Here is a 25,658-nt window from a genome sequence, read left to right on the forward strand (position 1 = left end):
TTCCTGCTGGCTACCTTTAAAACAGCACCGAAAAGCACCTTGACATGAGTTATACATTGTAATACTCAACATTCAAGAAATGGAATCGAGGTTGAATGGTCTTCGAGGGTTAAAGTCAGTTTAATTGAGTAGACAATTCTTAAAAAAAAAAACAAACAAAAAAAAACATTTCCATGACTCAAAGTCCCAAAACAACAAAATCCTAAAAAGGAATAGCACCTTATGGGAAGATCCCATGGATTTGACACACACCGAGGAAGCCAAGGGGGTTCTGTCGAACATTATTAGAAGTTTACCAATTCCCTACGTACATCAGGATATTGATAGATTATTCTGATCTTTAAAAGCTACAAGTTCTCTCAACTCCTGTAACTGGAAGCAGGTTATTTATAAAAAGGTCTTCTTTGCTAATACAGTTCTGCAGGGATTTTCCACATGGGAAACATCAAGTTTTTGTGGCTGGGCGATTTCAGCCTAGGGTTCAGCCTAGGGTTCAGGAGCTGGAATGGAAAGTGCTAGTGTAAGTCCTGCAAAACAAGGTTAAGTTCCAAATGTAAATCCTCTGCATTTAATGATCACTCAGATGAAGCTTGAAAATTCTAGTAGCACTTCCACTGAAAAACCAATTGGAAGGGAAAGAAGAGTGGAAGGGAAAGAAGAGTGATCACCACTCCTTCTCCATCAACGGAAGGAGAACTTTGTGACTTACACGGCCCCTTGATGGAGCATGGGACTAAGTCTGAAGCACTCCCAAGCAGACAACCATGTGGCATCTTGGAACTGAGAAGGTTAGGCGCCTGAAAAAGCTGCCAGCTCACCTGGCTCCCATCTCTGCTTCCAGATGTGCACGTCATAAGGTGTAATAGGATATTTTCAGGGCAACCTGTTGAGGATGGGTTTTAACTGTATTTCCCCCTTTTTGCGAGTGTAGCATCATTAACTTATTATGTATTTTCCATGCCCTCTCATTTGAACTCTGGTCTCCAAAGGGACACCCTAAACCCTAACAGGATCGAGTGGGAGACAAGCTGCTGGCTGGCTTCCATTCGGCATCAAGAATATAGGAGCGCAACTGTGGAAAGTGTGCTTGATTAAACTTTTTCTTTTTTCTCCCCAAAGTTTTCGAGAGACAGTGAGAAACTCAAGTACCCTGCCCCCAGTCAGCCACAGGGTTTTGAATGGAAGCCCCCTCCTCCCAAAGGTGCTTGGGAAGAAGTCCCCTTCCGTTTTTCTGTGATGCTCTACATGGTCGTTGCTAATCCATGGAGCCAAAGGTCTGGGAATAGAGACTCAGGGAACACCCCCTCCCCACACATAGAGCTTTGTTCTATTTAACATAACTACTATTTGAACTAGAAGCCACTTTTCTGTATTTACATGATGGGGGGGGGGAAGGGGACAAAAACTATTAAGGATCACTGCACTGTTGAGAAGATGCACACAGAATTCTTCTGCCTCCTGAACTGTGGGATTCTCGCTTTAACTCATAAGTGTTTCCAAGGGTGCTCATGTACAAAGCCACAGCTCAGGGGCAGATGTTTCTGCTCTGCACACCTTTGGTGAATGGAATCTTTCTTGTGCGGTTGCAAAGTTAACCAAAGAAAGGAAATACGAACACTGCCTCTCCTCACATACAAAAGCTTAACTAGAAACCCATAAGACTTTGTTTTTTCTGGAAAGGCGTTCTAGCCCAGCAGACACCGCCTCTAAGATTTTTCCAGCCTGGATGTATGTCAGCTATATGCAAGGCTGCATGTGCAGGCCACTCACTGAAGAGGAGGTTCCATGAGGTACGCTCAACTCAGTTCTGTCGTTATTTTTCGGAACACTGTCCACTGTTTCTTATGCTCCTGCACAGAGACAGCAACCCAGAACTTGTGAATAAAACCACCGGTATCCAGCACTGTGGAAAACAATGCTACCTTGTCTGCACTGGGCTACAGCACTGTAGGCTTCAAATTCATTTCAGGATGTTTACGGGATGGAATAGGCTGTCCACAGTGTGCATGCACAAAATGTGAACCGAAAACTAAGAACAATGATCCCTGGGCTTCTTCAGGCCAAGACATTACAATGCCTAAAAGGTTGTGTTAATATTGCTTGGAATTAGAAGAATGACATTAACATCAATCTCAGGCTTGTAACTCTGGTGCAGTCCCTGGCCCAGCTTTTGATTGCTATCTGGACACTGAATGACATTCACCCTGTTTGGCAGAACTCAAGGCAGGAACAAGTCTCAAAATCTCAGTTCTTGGATGGCCCAGTTGCAGAACAGAAAGAGGCAGTGTCTAGAGGCACTGCATAAAGACTTCAAGTTTTGAGATCCATTTAATATAGAGGTATTCGATGCCCACATATTTTTCCCCTCCTGCTGAGACTGTACAACAGAACTGCAAGATGTATTGTGAGTGCTACAGAGTACATCCCCCACTTAGTCATCATCTTGCAGCAGTTTCAAGGAGAGACTCTTCCAACAATCTCCAGAATCATCACTTTCGCCTCTTCTACAGCATTGTAAAGAATAAAACTTCATTGGATCAGAGAAGGTGGAGGCCATGGAAAACAGCCAGCTCATCATATTTCATTTTCCAAAGGCTGACACCTAAGCCACGGTTACATTTTTGCCCCTCCCTGAATTTCAGCAGACAGGCAATGGAGATTCCTTAGAGATGCATGTGTAACAAAAAAATTAAGAGTTTTCTCTTTTGGAATCTATCTGACTGAAGCGACAACTGTTTTGCAGTCTCAAGGGGTGCCAGGCATAGCAGCCTCAGAGTTCCTAACCTCCACAAGCAACACAGGATATGTGTGTGCGCGCAGTATATGAAAGGGATGGCAATCCAGTGCTTTCCTCTGCTGGTTCACATTGGTGAATCTGACCCTAGAAGGATCCGTACAAGTGGTACAGTACAAAGGAGTACCCAATGGCAAGGAAAGTGTGTTGCTAGTCTTGGTTTCCTGCTTCACAATTCAACCAGGCATTGTGAAAAATCCGTCACTCCTTTTACGGGAACTGCGCCATTTCAACAACTACTGACTCCTGCTGACGGTACAAACCAGCTCTTTTGACAATGAAGCTGCCCTTCACGATTTAGGCTCAAGAAAACTGTTCTTCTTTCACAGTTCTTACAAGGGGGAGGAAAAAATTTAGAGAGCAGTCGTTGCCCACTGAATTCACCCCCCCCCCCGAGATAAAATATACCTTCCTACAATGATAAAAATAAATAAATTGGAAATGCTAAACAATCACAGCTATATGCATCTGTTCTTTCTAAACTGTGGCTGATCCTAATCCTCATAATCAGAACCAGGTCCCCTCTCTGCTGCAGAGCACAGGGGTGCCAGCCGCTAAGGACTAACCTTCAAAGCCAGCAATGCCACAGTTAGGAGCACACAGCAGTAATGAATGATAATACTGAAGTCAGATTGCACACTCTTGTTCAAGCCACAGGTTTCTTGCAATCTTCTGCATCACATTATATCCCAAGTATTCCCCTGCCCCATAAAAAACATCTTTTCCCCTTCCCTCCCCTCTCCCGCCAGCATTATTCTAGACTAAACTGACTGCATTTTTTAAAAAAGCAACAACTTAAGATGCACTTCACAGAATGGATGCACCACACTATGGGGAGGGTTGTTTTTATTCTGTGCTCAAACACCACCAACCATCACCCCACACAAAATCCTCAAGGTCTGCATGAAGATAATCGAGATCCTGCAACCAAAAAAAAAGCGGAATTCTCTGACCTGAGTCAGTTAGGAACACTAGCACGGTTGAAAGTTTCCTCTTCTTTTACACAATTCGCTCTGTTTCTGGCAGTCATGGGGAGAGGAGGACTGGTACACGATGCAGAAGTCCCACCATTTCTGACCACTAGAAATCTGATTTAGGAATCCCTCTATGCTTTTATGATTTCACCAAGCACTGCCCATGTGTTTTCAAGCCGATCTTCACAATTATAGAGGCTCAAAACTTGAGGATTTTTAGAATGAAAGTTGCAATTCTTAGGAAGCCAAATGTTACCGTCTGCAGCCTTCCAGTGCATTTGCAGAATTGTGACAAACACACGGCCCTGAGCATCGGAAGGGACTGCAACATCACACTGGAAATGCATACAGACCTCTTGCGCTTTTTGCCCTTCTACCCTGGCCCTCCTGACTAGGGGAAGGTGCTCTGCTTATCCCTAGATATCCCCGATGATCCCTTAGGAGTACATCTTGTACGACTGATCTACCTGGAAGTCTAAGGAAAATGTCTTTATTTCACAAAAAGCCCACAGCTCATCCTAAGATGCCATATTGCTTGGAAGAGTCTAAGCACAGGTACAAAAATAAAGTGAAACTTGCAGAGAAAGATATGCAGACAGGTGAGGAAGCAGAGAATGCTAAACACCAATACATCTTAAAAATATATCTATCTATATATATATGTATATACCTGATCTGCTCCTGCCCTTTAGCTTCTCTCCACCTCTCACAACCTGGCTAAAGTTTCAGACATATATTTACTTACTATTATTTTAATTTTTTTTCCTATTTATTCCCACCCCCCCTTTAAAATAAAATCAAATTTGTATTTATATAATTTTTATATACAAGCAGTTCTGGAATACACAGAGGGCACATACTCAAAGGTTTGGGTAGAAACCGAGAGCCATCTCTCCAGTCCATTGCAGTTTCTCACAAGGTGTTGTTTATGAAGCCTGAGGGGCGTAAACTTGGTTTGAACCCCAACAGGACTGCATTTTAAACCGAGGCCGACCATGAAGCCTTCAGATGTTGCTTTTGTAGGCCTAGGTTTCGGTCCTAAAAGGCTGAGATGCTCTGATGCCCTATCTGCACTACAAATTCTGCCTAGGGTTGCCAGCCTTCAGGTGGAGCCTGGAGATCTCCCAGAATCACATGACTTACAGACTACAGAGATCAGTCGTCCCTGTCCCCCCCCCCCCACTGAAGAAAATGGCTGCTCTGGGGGGGGGGGGACGGGACCCCAAACCAGAGTTGGCAAACCTAGAACTTCTGCCTTTTCTGTTATTCCTTCGACCATAGAGATCTAGGAACAGTAGTTTTAGTGAGAGTCCTAAGGATTCTCCATTAGGAACTGCTGTCCCCCTCTACCGTTTCCATTGCAGCCTCTGGAAAAGTAAGTTTGTAGCACAGATATGCCCTTCATTATCACTATGGAGTTCTATACAACAAGTTGGTTCATAAAAAAAGACTGTTCTCCAGCACCCCTGTTCTGTCCCTAGACTGGAAGAAGGCCAAGGGGTTTCACTTAAAATGGGGGTTTCTTTAGGAGCAGAATGTGATGTCATTTGTACTAACCAGGACCCAAATATACCTCACTGCAACTGAAGTTAATGGACTCTGTATACTGAACCTCTGGTGGAGGCCCACAGTCTTCCTTGGTCAGAAGTTCTGCCGGGAGCAGCTAAGCCAAACTTCAGGTTTTCATGTCATCTGAAAGCCTTCCACATAATTCTCAGATGAGCACCTTTCATAAAGTCTGCCCCCCAAGCATACAGTTACCTTGCCAGTGGGCAAAATTATGGGGGAGGGGAAACTGAGGGGAGGAGGGATTTTCCAGAATAAATCCCTCCGACCCCCCCCCCTTTATTCTTTTTTTAAAAAAATGCCTTCCAGGACATCATCATAAGTCATGCTCGCAACATGTGACCCTCCCCTCCCTAGCCACCCAGACTGATCCATTTGCCCCATCCCTCTTCTGCCCTCCCCTCACCCTCCCCATACACTGCTTACAGCCCTCCTATGCCATGCATGTATTAAAACTACCAGTCCTCAGGATTTGGGTATGAGGATGACCTCACCTGCACACATCCAGAAATAAATTAGTAGCACACTCCTGTGCTAGATGCATGTTGCTGAAAGAGAGACAAGAAATGGATAACTGCAAGAGCCGAATGCACGTAAAGAAGAAAATCAACTAAAACACAGCAGCAAATATTTGGCCTCTTCTCTGAACCATAAAGGTCATGGGCATCTTACTTGGTAACAGACAGCATTTCTAGAAGACTTACATGGGTCTGAGTCCACAGTAACCTAAATATTTGGCTTAATTTTAATTTCCTTAAAATTAGTGGCTCATGCGCCCTTAGCATTATGAAAATGCTAGCACTGATCCAGCATCAGAAGCATAATATCTAATCCCAAGAAAAAGTGTGTGTGGGGGGGTGTTATGCAGCCTTGTGGGCATGTTGGGGGAGGCCAAAACAGCGTTCCTCTTTGATGCTTTTTTAAAAAAAAGTCAGCAGATCTGCTCCAGCAACCGGAGATAAGGATTGTACAGCCTTCCAAGAAACAAATTCTAAAACTCAAACAATTCATGAAATGGAAGAGCCACAGGTGTTCATTTTGTTTTTTAAAAAAGGACTTTTGCAGTAGATGCGTTCAGTGTGGGAGCTGCTAAAAAAAAATACCCATTCAAAACGGGTCACAAAGTAGTATGGCAGGGGAAGGAGTTCTGCACCATTAATTCCTAGTAATGTTCAAAAATGGTGTTTTCCTAGAGGCAAACATGTACTGAGCCATCTTGCATTGCCAAGAAAGAGCTTGCTTACTGTTCAAGTTGATCTAACATATAGTTATTACAGTTTTTATATACCACCTTTCTTCACACATAGTGAACCCAAGGCTGGGCTGTGAACAAGTCTTGGTCATGTACTAAATGGGCGGTGAAGTCTTTAAGATGATGCCGTTGTACGTCAACTCAGGATTCGGGCTTGAATATGCCACCTCCCAACTCAAGACAAATGAAGAAAGATATGCCAACAGGCACTCCCATCTCGCTAGAATCATGTAATGGACTTCTATACTGGCATTCTCCATTGAAACCTGCATTCACACTCATCGGCTACAGCCACTTGCTACTAGGGATGTGCATTCAGGCCCCTTTTGGGCTGCTGCGGGCAGATTCAGATTCTCTGATCTGAATCAGCTTGCCGGCAATTCGGCCCGATTATATCCTATGGGCCATTGAAGTCAATGGTGAAAACATGGGGTATATTCTGGGGGCTGGAGGGGAGGGGGTTTGAGGGAGAGACTCCAAACTCACAGGGTAGCTGCTGGGGCCTCCCCCCAAGATGCCAACCAAGTTTCAAGAGCATTGGACCGGGGGGTCCAATTCTACGGCCCCCCAAACAGGTTGCCCCATCCCCTCCATTTTTCTCTATGGTGGGAAAGAAAGTTACTTTTCCCCCACGGTGCTGTTAGTGGCTCTGGGGGAGAGGGGGTTTGAGGGAGAGGCTCCAAATTTTGAGGGTAGCTTTGGGAGCCTCTCCCCACATAAACCCCCATGTACCAAAGCAATTGGACCAGTGGGCTCAATTCTATGGGCACCCAAACAGGTTACCCCCATTACCTCCATTGTTTCCAAAGGGGAAACCCTGCCAGCAGCACTTAAGGCAGGCGAACAGGCGGCACCCAGCAGTCAGACTCTCCCAGATAATCTCAGGAATGTGAACTGTCTTGGGAGGAGCTTATTTGCCATGAGAACAAGTGGCACACTCCAGAACAAGTGGCACTGTGGCATGTGGCATGGAAACAGGCAAAAAGACTGCTGTCTCTCCTAAATAAATAAATTTTTTAAAAATGCATGCAGCAATTGGCTGGAACTGGCGGCCCCCCCCCCCCCCCCCTATGTCCTTGTTGGTGTTTGTGTGTTCTTGGCCCCCCCAGCCACTATGTTTTCGCCATTGACTTCAATGGCCCATAGGATATAATGGGGCTGAAATTGACATTTGCTTGCCAAAAGACTCCCCAATTGTCTCCTACTGACGAAACCGACACGCGGGAGTCTTACTGCCCTCTGAAATTGATTCTGCCCGATTCGGCCAAATCCGAATCGGCCGAATTTTTCTTTTTTGCACACCCCTACTCGCTACATGCAAAAAGGTTAAAAGGCACAAAGTGGGGTATCGTTTGGGTTAATACAATGCCACTAAAAGACTACGCATCCTAAGCTCCAGGCTACACATCCAGTGAGGAGGACTAGTAAATGCTTCATTTTCCAGGGAGCCAAGTCCTGGACACAGACTAGTGGGCTGAATCCAGATAATGAGACTTGATTGAAAGTGCTCAACCAGTCACAGCAAGCATCCCTTCTGCTCAAAGATGAACTCTACCACCGTGGTTTGAATCCAACCCATAGTTTCAAGAGAGCTGAAGATCGAATTGCTGTCCCAAACAAAATCCGAAGCCAGATAACTAAGGAATTTTGAAGGAAGATGAAATCTTCAACAAGACTAGCAACATTACTGAGAAGTGATGCTGTATATCTTGAGGCTGCTGACAGATGTCACCTACAGAAAAATGTAATGCAGCATTTGGAAACGTCTGAGGAATCGTGCGGGAAGTCAAAATCATTTGATAAAATTAGTGAAATTTATTAGGGGCTGAATCTAAATCACACACTAGTGGTATTATAACATCACCACTCCCTGTGATGAACACCAAATGCCTTCAGTCTTGTGGTTGCCTCTGGTCAGGCAGGTTTTGTGGATATTGGACAACCTCCAGAAAAACAGAGTCGCACTTAGCTGTAACAGTTGTTCATCGAGTGGTCATCTGTGCAGGCACACATGGGAATGACGTTCTGCAGGCCTGCCATGGAGAGGAGCTAGCAGGCTAGTTAAGAAAGTTCTAGGCTCCCAGAAGTGCTCCCCCTCCCCTGGAGAGGCTGCTGAACTTCCCACCCAACGTCCAGGGGGAGGACCACTCCTCCCTCAGTTCTCTGTCCGCTGCCAAAGAGAGAGAAGTAACACAGAGAGAGCCCACGGCAGGGATGGAGGGAGGGATGTGTGCCTGCACAGAAGACCACTCGATGAACAACAGTTACAGGTCAATGCAACACAACTCACAAAAGGAAGACCAGAAATCCAAAGAGGAGAGAAGAGGAAGGTGTCAAGAGAGAGATCATGAGGAGAAGGTGTGCTCGGCAAGGCAGTCAAGAAGGAACTGGGTGGGAGGCAGCTTTCTCCTCAGCACCAGGCATGCGCAGTCAATGCCTGTTCCCCAGAGTGGAGGAGAAAGCCCACCAAAAAGTGCTAGGAGAAGCTCTGGAACCTTCCGTGGTTGGGTCCTGCAAAGACGCTGCACCCATGTGTGGGACTGCATAGAGACCACGCATTGATCTCCAGACGGATTTGCCCAGTTAATTAGCAGAGGGCTTGTAAACTTTCCAGCCAACTGCAAACAGCTTCAGATACATTCCAACAACAGAGGGGCTTTTTCCTCCCACTGTCTAACTCTGCCCAGGAGTTCAGAATATTTTTGACATGGTTACTTCGGAGGTTACGCGATTTGCAGCTATTTGTTTTATTCCATGATTCAGCAACGCCAACGATACACTATGGCTAAATATGTGTGTGTGTGTGTGTGTGTGTGTGTTTTTGCTAGTCTGTGCAGATGAAAATAATACCCTCGTAATGCAGAGCGGCTGAGGAGGACTATCTTTCAGCCCCCACCCTGGACTCTTTCTGCTTTGATTCCCATTCCCCACTGCTTTCTCCCTCCCCCACCCGTCAATATATCCTCCCTATGACTGCCAAACATTCTCTTTTTCATGCAAATATATCAGACTCCCATAAATACATTTAACAAATTTTCTCCTATAATTTTTCTGTGTATATTTCTCACATATATTCCTTTTCTTTGAATCCTTAAGGTGTGTGTGTGGGGAGGGTCCTTTCCATGAAAGGATCAATACTGCCGAGTTCTGGGTTGGGGCTTAGTACTTGAGAAACCCTGAAAATGACTGAAGGAATACTAAAGCCACATTCCCTGTATATTCTAGACCTATACTGGTGGTGTTAAGATGCTTGGGCAATGTCCTAACTGTAATCCCCAAAGCAAAATGGGGCAGGGAAAGAATCAAAGATAAGGAGTGATTTGCATTTTCAAGGAGCAGAGAAGAAACCTACCTCCCAACTCAGATCAAGAAAGGGAGCATTTTCAGTGGTAATATTCACAGCACCACAGCAAGTTACTGCATCATAACACTGTTGTAGCTGGAGCACTGCATGAGCACAGATTGGAGTAGGGAAACATTGTTTTGCTGAACAAAAACTGTTTGCAGGACTGATTATGATTACAGCATATTCAGCCTGTCCATTGGGTGCTAACACAGACAGGACAAAGAAAAGACAATAAAAAGCCACAAATCAATGAATGACCTCAATGGGATTGTAGCAGTTCCAGCATAAAAGAGAGTAATTTTTTTGTGAAATGTTAATGCTCACTCAAGACCTGCTGTTAGCCCGATGTGATCCAAGTATCCTAGTATCCCTACATGATCCAAGTATCCCACAAACACTGAAAAGGAACTAGGGGCATTAACCACGCACAATCTGAGAGCTGCATTTCAGCATTCTCTGTGATACCGCAAAGGATCCTAGGGGGCACCTCACAGATTGCATCCTGCTTTATGACCCACCCACCCACCCTACATAGCTGCCACAGTGATCAAAGCAAATTGGTACTTGGATGGGTTAACTGCTCCTCCACCACAGCCCCAGTTTGCATTGGCCCTCGATCTGAACTAGGCCCCTGCATAGCTGCTACACTCCAGCAAAAATGCTCCAGAGAGCCATTCGCAGGTGTCCCAACATATTACCCAGCTTGGACTGGGATTGCTTGTTACTGTTTCCTCTGAAAACATTAAGCATCATTAATAGAGAGTAATCAGTTTATTCCAATATCTTAGAAATCAAAATCTGGCCTTGTTTGAGACTTTAATGGACTTCACTTTTCCTCCATTTTGGCTTCTCATTGATAATTCTGACCAAAATCTGAGAAATGATGCACAGGTTGAGAGGAGTGTCTCTTAAACCATATCACAAAAATCTGGTTCTTCCACAATAACAACAAAGAAGTGACTTGCTAGTTCCTACATCCCACATGCGCTATGAGAAGTGGCTCATTTAACACAACAGTAACCTCCATTTCTGAGGCCTCTTCCATGCATATCAAGATGGGTGTATCAATTCAGGCTTATTTCAGTTCTGTAGTGATGTAACATTTTCACACAAAACAGAGCCTGCGATTTTACTAACTGATGGTCAAGGACACGTTTTATCAGAGGGAAAAACTTTCATAGTGGTTGGCGGGAACATGAAAGGGCCTCAGCTCAGAATGGGGCTGAGCTGAAATTCCAGCTGAGCTTTCCCGTAAAAAGCCTTCCCTGCAAACGTGGGGGATGAGATACAATTCTGCCTCAATTATTCTGGGCCACGAAAGTGTTTCTCACCTTTTTTGGGCTCCATGTGCCCGACAAAGGACACCTGGAGCTAGATGAAAGGGATCACACGCACACAAACACACACAACAGCCTCTTCTGCGGCTGAAAACAGGGTGGGAGGGAAACCAGAACTTCTATCGCCCCCTTCGAAGTGCTCCCTTGCAGCGCTGAGCACTTTTAAAGCTGAGTTCTCCCAATGCACATCTGGCTGCAAGTTCAGTTATGCCGTGCATCTGTGATTTCAGACACGTCAAGTGTGTTGTCTGGTTATGCCCTTAGAGCAGAAGCACGGCCCTGTGCAGAGGCGCTTCCAATCCTGGTGGAACACGTTGTCAGGTTCTCAGCTTCTGTAGCCCTTGTCCAACCATACCTGTTACCTGATCCTACTATCCTCCCTTTGACTCCTTGTCTTAGGGTGCGGTCACACGGTCCTTTTGATCAGGGTTCGCCGCTGTTCCCTCCCGCATTTAAGTTTGCTGATCAGACAGGCGAATCCGCCTCCCGCGCCAAAGCGGGCTCACTCCCGCAATGCCCCCAGGTTTTCCTGCCCCTGGGAAAATCAAGTATTTTCCTGGCACTTGCGCTTGGAATGTGCGATTTCACCCATCTGGACAGCCATCTTTCACAATTATTGCAATTAGGGCCGTCTGACCGCTCTTTGGGGTTGTTTTTTTTTTTTTTAAAGCTTCCGGTTTGAGTGCTTGGGCAAACATGCGCTTAATAAATCCATTATTAAATGTTAATTTTTATGTTCATTTCTCTGTTTAAAGATAACAGCAGCCACTCGAGCCTGCCCCATGGCTGGCAGGATCACCTAGAGGGACTTGGCGTGGTGGAGGCTCCGCCGCAGCCCCGACGAGCTGAGCTGAGTGCAGCAGCCCTCTCGGCCAGTCTTCCTTTTCCCGCCCCTCCGGGGCTGGTTGGGCAGGCAGCTTGCTGGAGCTGTCATATTATCTTTAAACAGAGAAATGAACATAAAATAACATTTGATAATGGATTTATTAAGCGCATGCTTGCTCAAGCGCTTGAACCGGAAGCTTTAAAAAAAAACACACACACACAGGTAATGCACAGCGATTTTCCTTAGGTGCTGGCAGGCGAGCGGGTGGTGGAAGAGAGGGGCCGGCTGCATCTAAGCAGCCCAACCCAAAGAAAAATATTCCTGATTAAATTAATCCAGACTATAATGGAGAATCCAGTCCTAAAATGACTAACCATGTAATCAGGGGTCGTTTCGTAGAAAAAGAGCTAGGGGAACACATTAGCATAAGTCATTAGCATATGCCACACCCCCTGACATCACCGGAAGTGTGTCATAAAGCCACACACCCCTGACATCACCGGAAGTGTGTCATAAGGCCACACACCCCGCCCCCAAAGGTCCCGGCCGCCGCCGGCCTTGCAGCTCCACTGCCGAGCCCCATGAGGGGCCCGGCGGTGGACCTGCAAGGCTGGCGGGAGTGCAAGGAAGCCCCGCAAAGGCCCTCCCTGGCCCCAGGCAGGCAGGGGTGGGGAGAGGCAGGGAGGAAGCAACTTACCCTCCCTCTTCTCCTGCCTCCTCCTGGCTGAATGAGGGCCGGAAGCAGGGGGCAGGGCTTCGTCATGTGCCCCGCCCCCGTACCTCACCCGGGGGAACTGCGATCCCCCCCGAAATGACCTCTGCATGTAATAAACAGACTGGCATACAAGACGCGTACATTACCTTCCCGTGTGACCACAGCCTTATACTGCTCAGGGTCACTTGGGGACATATTCATGCTTTTGTGAGGTAGACATCAGTGAGCAAATGTTACTGTCTCTCTTACACCAATGCAGAAAGGATGCTGAAGAGATCAAAGCTGGGGGGGAAACAATGTTAATTTTTTTAATAAAGAGACCCTGGGGGACTCTGTATTCTGATTTCATGCCTGGGCCTCTCTAACTAATTTCACTACCAATAGCCTTCAGTGTTATCTGCAAGGATATCCAACAGTCTAAAAAGAAACCTTTGCACACAGGAAACTAGAGTATCAGGAAGACAGGTTAATCTAGAAACTTTCATCTTGACATGCTGATCTTCGATACACAAAATTTATATAAGAACATGGAACCATGCAATGCCTCAAACACGCAGTCTGAAAAAAAGAATCCAACTAAAAGCTGCAGCACAGGGTTCTCCCAATCATCAGTTAACAGCTTCCGGAGAGAATTATTAGCACCTGTGCATAACTAAATTTCCCAGAGTTCTTCAAGGGAATTTTAATCAACTTTAAAACTAAATTCAGAGTCTAATTGCAGTAATTTTCTTATATGCTTGTAAATGTTGGCAAAACCAAACCAGTTCTGGCAAATGAAAATGATGGTTTAAAACTGGTTGGCCAAAGAGAAACACTACCTACAGGGGTTTTGTTGCAAACGCAGGGGAGGACGGTCACTGTGAAAAGAATCCCAATGAGCAGAAAGTTTTAAAACCACTGCAACAGTACTTCATCCTTTGGTACAGAACTGATTTTGCATTTTTAAACTGAAAATTAGAATTTTTAAAAACAACAGTTCCCCCTCCTCAACTCTTTTTCATTTCCAAATTTGTCTCTACCATCTTTACAGTAGTCAAATGCTCATACAACTTTCCACTAAAGTTTGGCTACCACATCTAGTTGCATTACAGTCGAGCAGAGTTGAAAACATAAAGAAAACCTTCACTCAATCACGGCAATCAAACCAAAAACAATTGCTACAAACCTGCACATCTTGTGACCCTCCAAAGAACAACACAATACTTGATAAGTACCCCCTTGCCTCCCTCTTTTGACAATCCAAATTTTGTGTGTATGTGTGTGTGTGTGTGTGTGCCTGCTTTTGGGGGGTTTACAAGCTGTGCTGGCCTGTTTTTGTTCTGTAATCCTAGTACTACTTCATTGGTTATTGGATGTCTTATGCTGTCTGACTGAATTGGTTTTTTCTTTTAATAGTTTCTTCAAGAAAGGTGGGCTATAGATGAAGCAAATAGAAATGAAATATCACATAACACAACACCACAGACAAAACTGCCTTGCATGACTGGTAACACACTGAGATGAGCACAGAGGGTTGCCACCTGAAAAAGCTCCAAAACAAGGAACATCTGGAAAAATGATGTATTAAGCAGAACATTAACTCTACACCATCAAGTCACAGCCAGCTTACAGGGCTCCCATAAGGTTTTCAAGGAAAGAGATGAGCAGAGGCTGTTTGCCATTGCCTTCCTTGGTGTAGCAACCCTGGACTTCCTCGGTGGTCTCCCATCCAAGTACTGACCAGGGCTGACCCTGCTTAGCTTCTAAAATCTGATGACATCGGGCTAGCCTGGGCCATCTAGGTCAGGGCCATTTGCCATCCTTGCATGTATTTCAGTGGCTTTTTGAGGTTACATTGCATCTATTCTTTCCCATAAAGATTTCTATTAATATTTAACAGTTCCTTGAAATAAGGCACAGGTGGAAAGCCTACCAAATGTAGCCCATCAGCCACATACTGTGATTAGTCTCAGTCACTCTGTCTCCATGCCTGTAATCCACACGGTGTGCAAACATGCCAACTACACAAATAAGAGGGGGGGCAGTAATGATTTCACTGTGTTTAATTTACATTCCCCCCCCCCAAAGAAAGACTCTCCCCCAAGCCATTACAGATCACAGTAAAAAAATTCCTGCTGCCGGTGACATTTCTTATACCTCAAAATATATATTTTCCCATTACCCATGGGATTTTTTTTTTCCTGGGAAATCTGAATTAGAATACACTATGGGGAACAACGGAGATAACAATGTAAAATTTCTGATACGATTTCTGACAGAACAGCAATTTTATTTTTATTTAGTACAGAACTACAAAACAATCTCCCATCCCTGCAAAAATACCTGACCTTGGCAATAGTCTCCTGTATAGAAAGAAATTGATTTCCGGAGGACAAAACAATGGGATAAAAAGGAGAAGCATCTAACATAGTTTTACAAAGGTAAAAATAATATCTGTCTCGAGCCACAGAGATTCCCAGGAGACCTCCCTGAAGAGGCTTTGAAAAACCATTCTAAGGAACATAAAATGGAAGTTTGTGAGCAATCATGTGCAGCTAATTTTCACAGGAAAACATGCATGTGTGCATGTGCACATGCACACCCACACCCACACACACCAGACCTTCTGACTATCTCACCTGGACAGTCAGAAAGAAGGCCCAGTCTGGTCTTCTTCAACACACATTTTAATGCAATTCATATTCACTCTGGAGTATATCCAACTGGGATGATTAGAGCTTACTTTCAAGGAAACATGTGCAATGTTCAGCCATGTGCACATTTCCCCCTAACCCCATTTTAGCAATGTGATGCAACTGACAATATTTTTAAATTATATATATATATATACACACACACATCCCCATGAGATTATTTAAATTAAACATGGATGCGGATTAGAAAAGGAAATAACCATGAAGATGGTCCTTTCCCTCCAATGTCCCTAAGAAGTATGGAAAGATTTCTAGTATGCAACTGCTCTTCCTTCACTGCAAAGACATTTTTGTAAGAGTTAACAGCAAAATCCTATGCAGAGTTACTCCGCTCTAATTAAGTGGGCTTTGACAGGAGTAACTTGGTATATAGCATTGCACTGTTAGTCTGGGGGAAGTAAGTAAAAAACACATCATTTTTAGCACCAATGTCAGTAAACCCAAAGTAAGCAAACAAAGTCACAATCACTTCCGGCATTTAGGAGGTCCAATGTACAGTAAAATTTTGGCTTTACTCTTAGCAGCTGACTTGTTCTTAGAATGACAGACATACTTCAAGATGGATTAAAGTTCTGTGAGAAGATCCAGTGTGGTTGCTGAGCACACCTGTACAACCAGCTTCAAAGAGCAACTCTCAGTTTTGGCTGCAAGTATTTAAACTTGGCTTTCCTTTGATTCAGAGCCCTGCGCCCACTGCATGCCATATCACAAATTCCCTTTGAAACTCCCCTGGATTTTACGGTTTCTCTTGACGCCCAAAGGGCAGCAGTAAGAGAAACCAAATTCCAGAGGCACCTCCAACATGGGAAAGTGACCAGGCCTCTATATTTCATATGGATAAGACAAGCCTTCAGAAACACAGGAGGGAGTGCCAGTATTATAAAGTGCATATTATCCTTCGAATGAAGTACCACTACGAAAACGTCTTCAAAAGAAAAACTGGCATGCTGAAGTCTGAGGCTGCAAATCCTAAGCATGCTGCTTTGGAAGAAAGTTCCACTGAAGTCCATGGGACTTCTGAGTCCTACACATGTAGAACTGAGCTGCAAGTCTCCTGCTACACAAGGAAGAGCCTGGGTATGGCATCTGCCCTCCACCCTTAGAAAGAAGCCATTATTTTTAACAGAAGGATATCTTGCTGCTAGTAATACACATTCTTTGCAGCTTTCATTGGTAGACTTCAAAGGATTTTGCAAAATGCTTAGGTACCGTTATCCCTGTTTTACAGTTGGAGGACTCTGAGACATGGGGCATGCAAGCAGCCCACCCAGGGTCACACAACAAGAGGATGAGCAGAGCCAGGAAAAGCGAAGCAACCTACATATTCCAGCACCAGGACATCCAACCTTTCCCCTGATGTCATTCAGCCATAGCTGCCATTTTAAACAAAGTCCTTTACAGTCTTTTATCTGACTGCAAATTTGGAACAGAAGACACATGGATACGGAAACCGTAATCCACCTGACAAACAGAGGACACTGTGGTACTTTGAATGATTACGGTAGATTGGTTACATTAAAAGTATCCAGCATATCCAGTCTAAAACAACGATCAAACTGGCACACGGCGGAGGACAAGTTTATATCAAGCCACAGTATCTTATCCATCCTTCTGTTCTACTGCCCCACACTCCTGTAAAATTTCACAATTACAAGCTTTTGTGTGAATCACCTGGACAGAAGGCTCGAGGTACATCTACCATAAAAATACAGATCAGTTGTCTTTGGATCAGATCCAAAAAGGTACACTTCCTTAAGTGGAAGGAGTCTTTTGAACAGGGAATGTCTCCTTGTATGAGTAGAAATGCACCTTTGGATTTAGCCGACGGTTTCTACCAAAGAATTCTGGGAACTGTAGTTTAGGAAGAATGTCATGAGAACCCTAGCACCACTCATAGGACTACAGTTCCCAGAGAACTGGGAAGGACTAGTCAACCGAGTTTAAAATTGTAGTGCAGATATACCCTAAGGCTGTCCCCTCCTTGCAGGTCCTTTGTCCTGCAACTTCTGTAGAAGAAGAAGAAGAGAAGAGATTGGATTTATACCCCACCCTTCACTTGGAGTCTCAGAGTGGCTTACAAACTCCTTTCCCTTCCCCTCCCCACAACAGACACCCTGTGAGGTGGGTGGGGCTGAGAGAGCTGTGACAGAAACGGCTCTTTTTCAAGAACAGCTGTGCCAGAGCTTGTGACTGACCCAAGGTCACATCAGCAGGTGCAAGTGGAGGAGTAGGGAATCAAACCCGGTTCTCCCAGATTAGAGTCCGTGCACTTAACCACCACACCAAACTGGCTCTCCATAGGCCAGGACCTACAGGAGCACACAAAGAATCATACCTGCCCAGTGACTCCTTGGAGATTGGTTTCCTCCACAGATGCCCCCATACTCCCTAGTAGGCAGCTGGGGTGGAATGCAGGGGTCAAAATTTGAGGGGGGGAAATCCATCCAGTACAGAAGCCTATGGGAGTGCTTGAAGTAGCTCTTTACATCCTGGCCAGATGCACATCTATATAATAAAGTAATTTCACCACTATACCCATTCACCTTGGCACCCTGTTAATTTCATCTCTCAGTTTCATTTAGCACAGGCTCCAGGCCAAGAAAAAAAAATGCAGCTTCCTAGCTGTTCATTGCAGCCTGCCAAGTTCTGGACACCCTTCTCTAGTTCTTCAGTCTGAAAACAGGCAACAGAAAGATGAGATTTAATTGAGCTTCTGAGAACTACCATACATCATGGGTGGACCAAATCGGGCTTCACCAGTCACAAGCTGTGCAGGCTTGAATTAGCAGAAGCTACAAAGTTAGCTAGTTTATGAACTCACAGATCACCTGATTTTGTAGCAGCAGTCCAAAGTCCACTCTTCTGGAAGCCTGGCTCACCTGGGAGCGGGTGGTATGTGGGTGCAACTCAAATATTAAGAACAATTAACCCAAGCCCCTGATTTTGGGAGGACAAAGTGCAAAGCTGGGGTGGGGGGGTGGGAGAGGTGAGGAGTACTTATTTTGAGTCACTGAGGAACAAATCAGGAAGCACGACAAAACAAGAAAGACCGCTTGGCCTGGACTCTCCCATCTTTAAGAATAAAACAGAAGGAGAGATCTCAAACAGATCAGAAGCAAAGTGAGTCACTGAGATGCACACAAATGCTGCAGGACAGGAAAATGGAATTTGGTTTCAAGAGGCTACCGGAAACAAGTTCTGAACTCAGCAATGCAAGATCAACGACTGCTGCAATATTTGCCACTGGCCAGCACTGTGGCTTGATTTAAACATGATGCGTGGTTGGCAGCCCAGTTTAAACAAGATGCTATACAGGTGCAAAGCCCCACAGGGGAGTGCTTTTTGCCTTGGCCTATACCACATTTAAATCAGGCCCAGAGCACGGCCTGCAGACAGAGTACACAGGTGATATAAGCAGGTTGTGTCCCCCTTCCCACTACGGCTGGGGAAGGCTGTTTTTAAATTCTCCGTCATGTTAAAAACGATACTCCGCGTAAGAAAATAAAAATCCAGCACACCAGGGAGATTTTGTTTTCGTCCTCCCCATCCTGAGCTACCTTTCACATTGCAAATTTTTAATGCATAAAGGGACATTCAAAATGTTTTCCCACAAGCTTCCGTCCAAAGTAGTACACAGTCCATTTGACCACCTCCAGAATCTACCACCTTCTGTGGCAAGTGTAACTCAGAGCTGATTAGTATGAGTATGGATGAAAAAACCAACTGGGAGTCACAGGAATCACAGCAGAAATGTGACTAGTTTACACTTATGCAGAACAGCGAAACAGCCTCTCCTCACATCTCAGCAATAATCGTGTGGACAAAGGCCCTGATGCAGTGAGGTTTCATAGTACAAAGACTAAATTTTCTCATAGCATAGTACAGTACAGATACTACCCTATCAAGATGATCATCTTAAAAATTAGCCAATCTAAACCTACAATTTGCCGGAAAGTACAACTGGAGGGTGTAGAAACCTGGCATTTTACAAACAGCCACCACCTTGCCAGTCTTTCATGTAAATTCTCGTGTATTATGTTGATTCAACTGTGCAAAATACAATACACACGCTAATCCTAGGTCTTCATTTGACAGATAAGAAAGTAAACTATAATTTGTATTTTTTCCACGCAGAATATTCAGACATCAAGAAGGTGTGACAGTTGAGACACAGAGAATTTTGTTTCGTGCTGGTAGGTTTTTCTGTTAAGATTTTTGCAACACTTGAATAAAGTTATCAGATGCAGTGGGTCATTGCTTGCAGCTTGGAATCCTTGACACTCAATTGCATCTTGTCGTGTCCCAACCTGTTTCCTGAATTCACGCTAGCTTTGTTTTCTCCCACCCATCCCCCAGTGTTTTCTACCTAAAGTGAACACACGCTGTATAAATATACATTGTATTCTGCATCTATGATGTTTTCTTTTTTTAAAAAAAACAAACCTATATATAAGTTTGGAATCCAGGTTGTAAAATCTCATCCCCCTTCCAGGACACATAAAACTGAAGCTATAGCACAGAGAAGAGGATTTGAGGCTCACCTGATTCTTACGCAGGTGGTTATTTTAAATCTCTCTTACTTTCAAATGCCATGCTCCAAGCTCTTAAAACTTTGTCAGATTCTCTGTTGGAGATCCAAACAAAGCGAATTAGATTAATTAAACTGGGCTAGCTTCCCTCTGGTCCCTTCCTCTTTTCAAAATGGATATTTCCTGTCCCCGTGGATTGCATTGCAACTAATGATGCTCTAGGAAGATGTAAGCTCCTCCCTGCGGTGGCTGAAGACTTGATGCTCAGTTTTCCCTTGATTAAATACCGCACAAAAGGTGCCATGCATCGTATGTAATATTAATTGCTTGTGATGCATGGTCACCCTGCCAGTACACAAAACAAGACTGAAGCCCGCCCCCACCCCCAAATATATTAACCACACACCTGTGCTTCAGTGTCTTCTCCACCCACCGTTCCATCACAGACTCTGCTGTTTACAAGATCTTTGCACCCCATTCCCCTTCCCCACCTTCCCCTTGTCCCTTCTCTGGCTGCTGCTACTCTAAAGTAAGGTCGCATGCCCACTGGAATCGTCATGGTCCACACTGTTGAGAATGGCTGTCTGATCCTCGGGGACCTGCCTGTGGCAGAGGTCATCCTTCAGTGCTGAGAGGCGGGCAAAGGGGTCCTGGCGAGGGTGTCGCTTCTTCTTTCGCAGACAGACAGCTTCATCGGGCCACAGTACCTGAGAGTTAGGATGTTGCTGAACCTGGGAAGCAGAACCATCTGGAGAGAGATGACAGAACAGAAGGAATGGATAGTTAAAATTCTGTCCAAGCATGCTAAGTAGAAACATGGCCATTAAAAAAAAAAAAGTCAACAGCAAGTAAGCAAAAGAAAGAAAGAAAGCAGTTTATCAACAATGTGCAGTCATTATTTTACCAGACGAAAAGTTATTGAGTGTCGGAACAACAACTAAAAACCTCATACAGGAAGGTTGCTCTATGCAGTTGAGGAGAACATGGAGGAAGATGTAATTCATGGGATTGCTGTGAGAATGGATGAACCTTAGCCAGGATTTAATCTGAATAAAAGACATAAATCAAGAAAAAAATATAACAGGAGGAGGAAATAGGGGAGACTGAGGAGAGATTGAGGAACTGGGGTAGATGGGAAGAGGAAAAGAGAGAAAAGTTGGGGCTGTACTTAAGATACGGCAGCCTGATAGTGGAATTGTGTGAAATAACAGCTCACGGGCAGTTGGGTGGTGGGGCTATAAACTATCTTTATGGAGACAAATATCCTAAGGGCAAAAAACCCTAGCAAGTGGATCTTTCACCTCTGAAGATCCAAGGAACAAGGGAGCTCTCGCACAGATTAAAATGCGGAGAGAATAGCAACCTCTGAGCCAAAAGGCAGAATCAATTCCCATTACAAGTCATTGACTTCAATGAGCATTGTGCCAGGCCCAAAGGGGGTACAGGCAGGGGTAGATTAGTTTGGAGTCTCATGTTCCTCGCACTCACTGATCTGTTTTTTGGATTTCGAGGAGCCCTTGGATGGCTTTTTGGGCTTCTTTATCCGCTGGTATTTCAGAGCTTCGAGCCTCTCAGGTGCAGCAGCGTTCCGGGTTGGAGATGGACGTTTTCTAGAAAGACAAAACAGACAAGCGCCATCAGCGGCCCTCTGCCGTATTCTGTCTCAAGGAGGTCTCTCAGCTGGGAACAGGGCATAAAACCTCAGCCAGATCTGTCATGGAAAAGGAAAAGATGAGGAGGCTGAGTGTGGTGGAAGACAGCCCATCCCACCACACTGAAGTTGGAGGTGAAGCCATTTTCTCACCCCTTTGTTGATCATCCATGTTATTCCCCCACCCATGATGTCCCCAACCAGCACTGTCACTTCTTTCTCTAGGGTTTTTATTTTTGGACCCCACGATAAATACTGCTCAGGTCGAACCAGGCAAAGGTTATAGAAAGACATTAGACTCCAGCCCTAGCTATTCCTGTGAACAAAATCAAAGCTCCTGTGAAGGGCTGTGTCTCTAGAGGAACCTGATGAGCCACGCTGCAAAAAAAAGAGGGTTTTTTTTTTGAAAAAGTGAAATTGGCACGAGGCTCTTGGTTCAACGTTATCTGCAATTCCAAAACAAAAATCATTTAAGTTGAAATTGCTATCTCCAATAAGGCACTTTTGGAAATTAAAAGGGAACAAAGAACAAAAAAAGGCACATTTAGGTGTTCTCAGTGGCAGGGCAAAATTACCAAATCTGGCAACAAAGGATGCATCCCAACCACACAACAAAAAGAGAGGGAGAGAAAGAGAGAAGCAAGAAGGTTATAAACCGAACATGGAGGGTACTCACAAGTTGACAGATGCAATGAGGTAAGACCTTTAATCCTGACCCATTTCCAACATACATTTTATATCTTCCATTTATTTTTGAGGACTGACTGAGAACTTATGTACATTCGTAACAAACACACATTGGTCAAAGAGAAGTGAAACTTGCAAACCATCTTGCAAGAGACAAGGGTGGGTGATAATAAGTTTCAGAAGGTAGCCTGTGTAAGTCTGCAGTAGAACAACTAGATTCAAGTCCTGCAGCACCTTTCCTTTGTGTCTGACAAAGGGAGGTCTGACTCTCGAAACCTCATGCCTGCAAAATCTTGTTGGCTTCTAAGATGCTTCTGGACTTGAATCTAGCTTGTATGATAAGTGAAACGTTTGGGAGACAGGAACAAAATGTCCAGATAATAAGGCACTGGTTCACAACACTGCGGCTACCAAAACCCCAGGTGAGTCAAGTGATCATGGTTATGAACAGATTTTTTTTTTTAATCAGACTTAAGACTTCCAGTATGGGGAAGAGGGTTCACTTTCCATTGCCACTAATGACAACTGACAGTAGCAAGTCTGATATTTCTAGGAGGAGGAGGAGGAGGAGATTGGATTTATACCCTGCCCTTCACTTGGAGTCTCAGAGCGGCTTACAAACTCCTTTCCCTTCCCCTCCCCACAACAGACACCCTGGGAGGTGGGTGGGGCTGAGAGAACTCTGACACAAACTGCTCTCTTTCAAGGACAGCTGTGCCAGAGCTTGTGACTGACCCAAGGTCTCATCAGCAGGTGCAAGTGGAGGAGTGGGGAATCAAACCCGGTTCTCCCAGATTAGTCCGCGCACTTAACCACTACACCAAACTGGCTCTCTCTAGATTTCTAGATTTTGTCGTTCTAGATTCTCAAGCATTCTGGTGTTGCTCTCCAAATTCCCATCAATCTCCATCTTCACCTATGATGTTCACAAAGGTCTTACACTTTTATTGCCATTTTGAAAAGGCACTATTGCAAGCTTTTAAGAAGCCTTGAGGAACAAAGATGAAAAGGGAAAAAAACAACAACCCCTAGTTCTACCAGAAAGGCCAGGTTTGAACTGGTGAGTATGAAAAAAAAAAAAGTAGAATAACTGCTTAGTTTCTAACTTCAGTCACTAAAGAACCAGAGAGGGCTCCCGATAGCATTACAGCATTACAGCAATTATGTGCTTATGACAAGAGTCCAGATGCACAGATTCCAGCGAGGAAGCCATATGTTGTTTAATCAAAATTAAAAGGAGTCCTGTAGCACCTGAAAGACTACAGACTGATTACGGAAGAAGCTTCTGTTTAACAGAGCCCACTTCATCAGATGCAGATATACTGTTGCTTTGGCACAGAGAAAAAGTAAATAATGAGGTCAGGAGGCAATGAAATGAAAGAGGTTCTCTCTGTGACATCTCCAAAAACAGAGGCAGACAAACAAGCACACCCCCATCACTTCCATAATTAATCTATGTTCAGACTTAGGATACACCTGAAGAAACAAAGAACAAAAAAAACAACAATTCTTTAAATTTGGGAAACTTCATTCCCTTCAGCATCATCCAAAGAGTTCTACCAGTGTTAATCAAAATCCGCTCCAGGGACTTCTGGGATCTGCATAGGCATTCCAGGATGCCCACAAGTTCTTTGTAAGGGGAGAGGGCACCACTTTCTCACACTCAGCTAATTGTGAGATTCCCTCTCAAGGGAAGGGGACATAATCAGCTTCCACCATTTTTCAAAGTGTGGTAGCTCACAGAGTTTTCACCACTAGCAGTGACCTAACTTGTTTTTATTAATTTGGGTATTTATATCCCACTTTTCTAGTCAGATCATCTCAGAGTTCTTCCAGATCATCTCAGAGCACTAGCCAGAAAATGTGTGGATTGCTGGGAACCAAAAACCTGGTTGTCTCTGGCACCAAGAAGGTAGAGGCTCTAACACCAGTCGTTAATTCCAGTGTAAAACTGAACTGGTTTCAACTCTATTCTCCAACACAAAGGATTTCAGCAAAGAGAGATGCCAGTGCCACTCCGCATGCATAGAAAATAATAGCCTAAGGCCGTTCTCAGTTGAATACTGGAAATGCATGTTGTTGTTGTTTTCTTTGAGCAACTCTTTGCATTTTTTCAGGCCCCTTCCCATCCCTGTTCAGCTGGCCTGTGGTTGGAAATCATTAACTAATCAAGGGATAAGTTTGATTAGAACCTGGGTTAGGACCTCTTGCGCAGCAGCCCTATAGAATCAGCTACCCTGTAAGACTTGACCTCGTAGACCATGTACAGATAGTACAAATATTTTTCTTAAACTTCTAATAGCTTCACTGTGGCCCCGTTCACACGGAGCAGAAGCCACGCTAAATAGACGGAAGAGAGGCGGAGTTACCTGGCACGATCACACGGCAACATCTGGGGAGCGTAGAGCTCCCGTGGTTGAACTGTGGCGAACCGCCGATAAAACGGAGCAAAAAACTAGTACCTCGGAGGTACTAGTTTCCGGAAACTGCGGGGCAAGGGCGGGCGTCTGATCGCGTTTCCGGTGGCATCCGGCGCCCGTCCATGTCCCCTTGCGAAGAAGATTTTTTTCCCCCAAGTCTCCGTGGTTGCGCATAAGCACTCAACGGAGCATGCGCATTCGTAGTGTACACAAAAAAAAGAAACCCAGTTCGCCGCGCCGCGCGCTTCTTCGTTGCGCCGCAGGCATGTGTTGTGATCGACGCCTCTCCGTAACCACGGAAGCTCCACGGTACCTCCACAGAACCTCCACAGGAGGTATGATCACTTTACTGCGTGTTAGTTTGCCCCGGGGCAAACAGCCACGCTTCTCCCCCGCAGTTTCCTGCGCGTGTGACCGGGGCCTGTATTGTTCTGAGGATGCAAGAAGACTGACGCCTCCATGAGGCATACAAAGCTTGCTGCATGCACTTTGAAAAGGGGCTGTCTGGCACATGCTTGTGTTGAGAGAGGGAGGGGAGGCTTGGTTTTCAACAAAATGGGAGTACTCAGGTTGCTAAAGTTTGAAAACCACTGTGTTAGGAAAACATACAACTACAAGCAAAAATATGGAAGCACCCAGTTGGGCCAGGAACAGCTGAGGCACCAGAAGTTTGACAAAACTTCATGGCATCTTCTGTTTGATATTTATTGAGATAAATGTAAGATAAAATGGTAGGAAGAAAGTGGTTCTGCTTATTTATGTTGTCTGTGATTAGACCTTCAGCTGTGCAAAACACAATGACAGCAAAGAAATGCCACCCAGTTTTGCATCCACTTGATTAATCTCACAGAACACTTTGAATCCCAAA

General features: G+C 44.8%; 2 protein-coding genes across 2 annotated transcripts in view; both read right to left on the bottom strand.

The window, feature by feature from the left end:
• SPATA19 (spermatogenesis associated 19) overlaps positions 1-17,886 on the bottom strand; it is a 33,329-nt gene extending 15,443 nt beyond the window's left edge. Inside the window, exon 1 of the mRNA XM_015405644.1 lies at positions 17,839-17,886. Within this exon, the coding sequence (XP_015261130.1) occupies positions 17,839-17,886 (48 nt within the window). The remainder of the gene's footprint in view (positions 1-17,838) is intronic.
• A 2,670-nt stretch (positions 17,887-20,556) lies between these two features.
• IGSF9B (immunoglobulin superfamily member 9B) overlaps positions 20,557-25,658 on the bottom strand; it is a gene marked incomplete at its 5' end in the record, with an annotated part of 37,704 nt that continues 32,602 nt past the window's right edge. Inside the window, 2 exons of the mRNA XM_015405645.1 lie at positions 20,557-20,780; positions 21,521-21,642. Of these exons, the coding sequence (XP_015261131.1) occupies positions 20,557-20,780; positions 21,521-21,642 (346 nt within the window). The remainder of the gene's footprint in view (positions 20,781-21,520; positions 21,643-25,658) is intronic.

The sequence above is a fragment of the Gekko japonicus genome, unplaced genomic scaffold (assembly GCF_001447785.1).
Source record: "Gekko japonicus isolate JY-2015 unplaced genomic scaffold, Gekko_japonicus_V1.1 scaffold4025, whole genome shotgun sequence".
NCBI lineage: Eukaryota > Metazoa > Chordata > Lepidosauria > Squamata > Gekkonidae > Gekko > Gekko japonicus.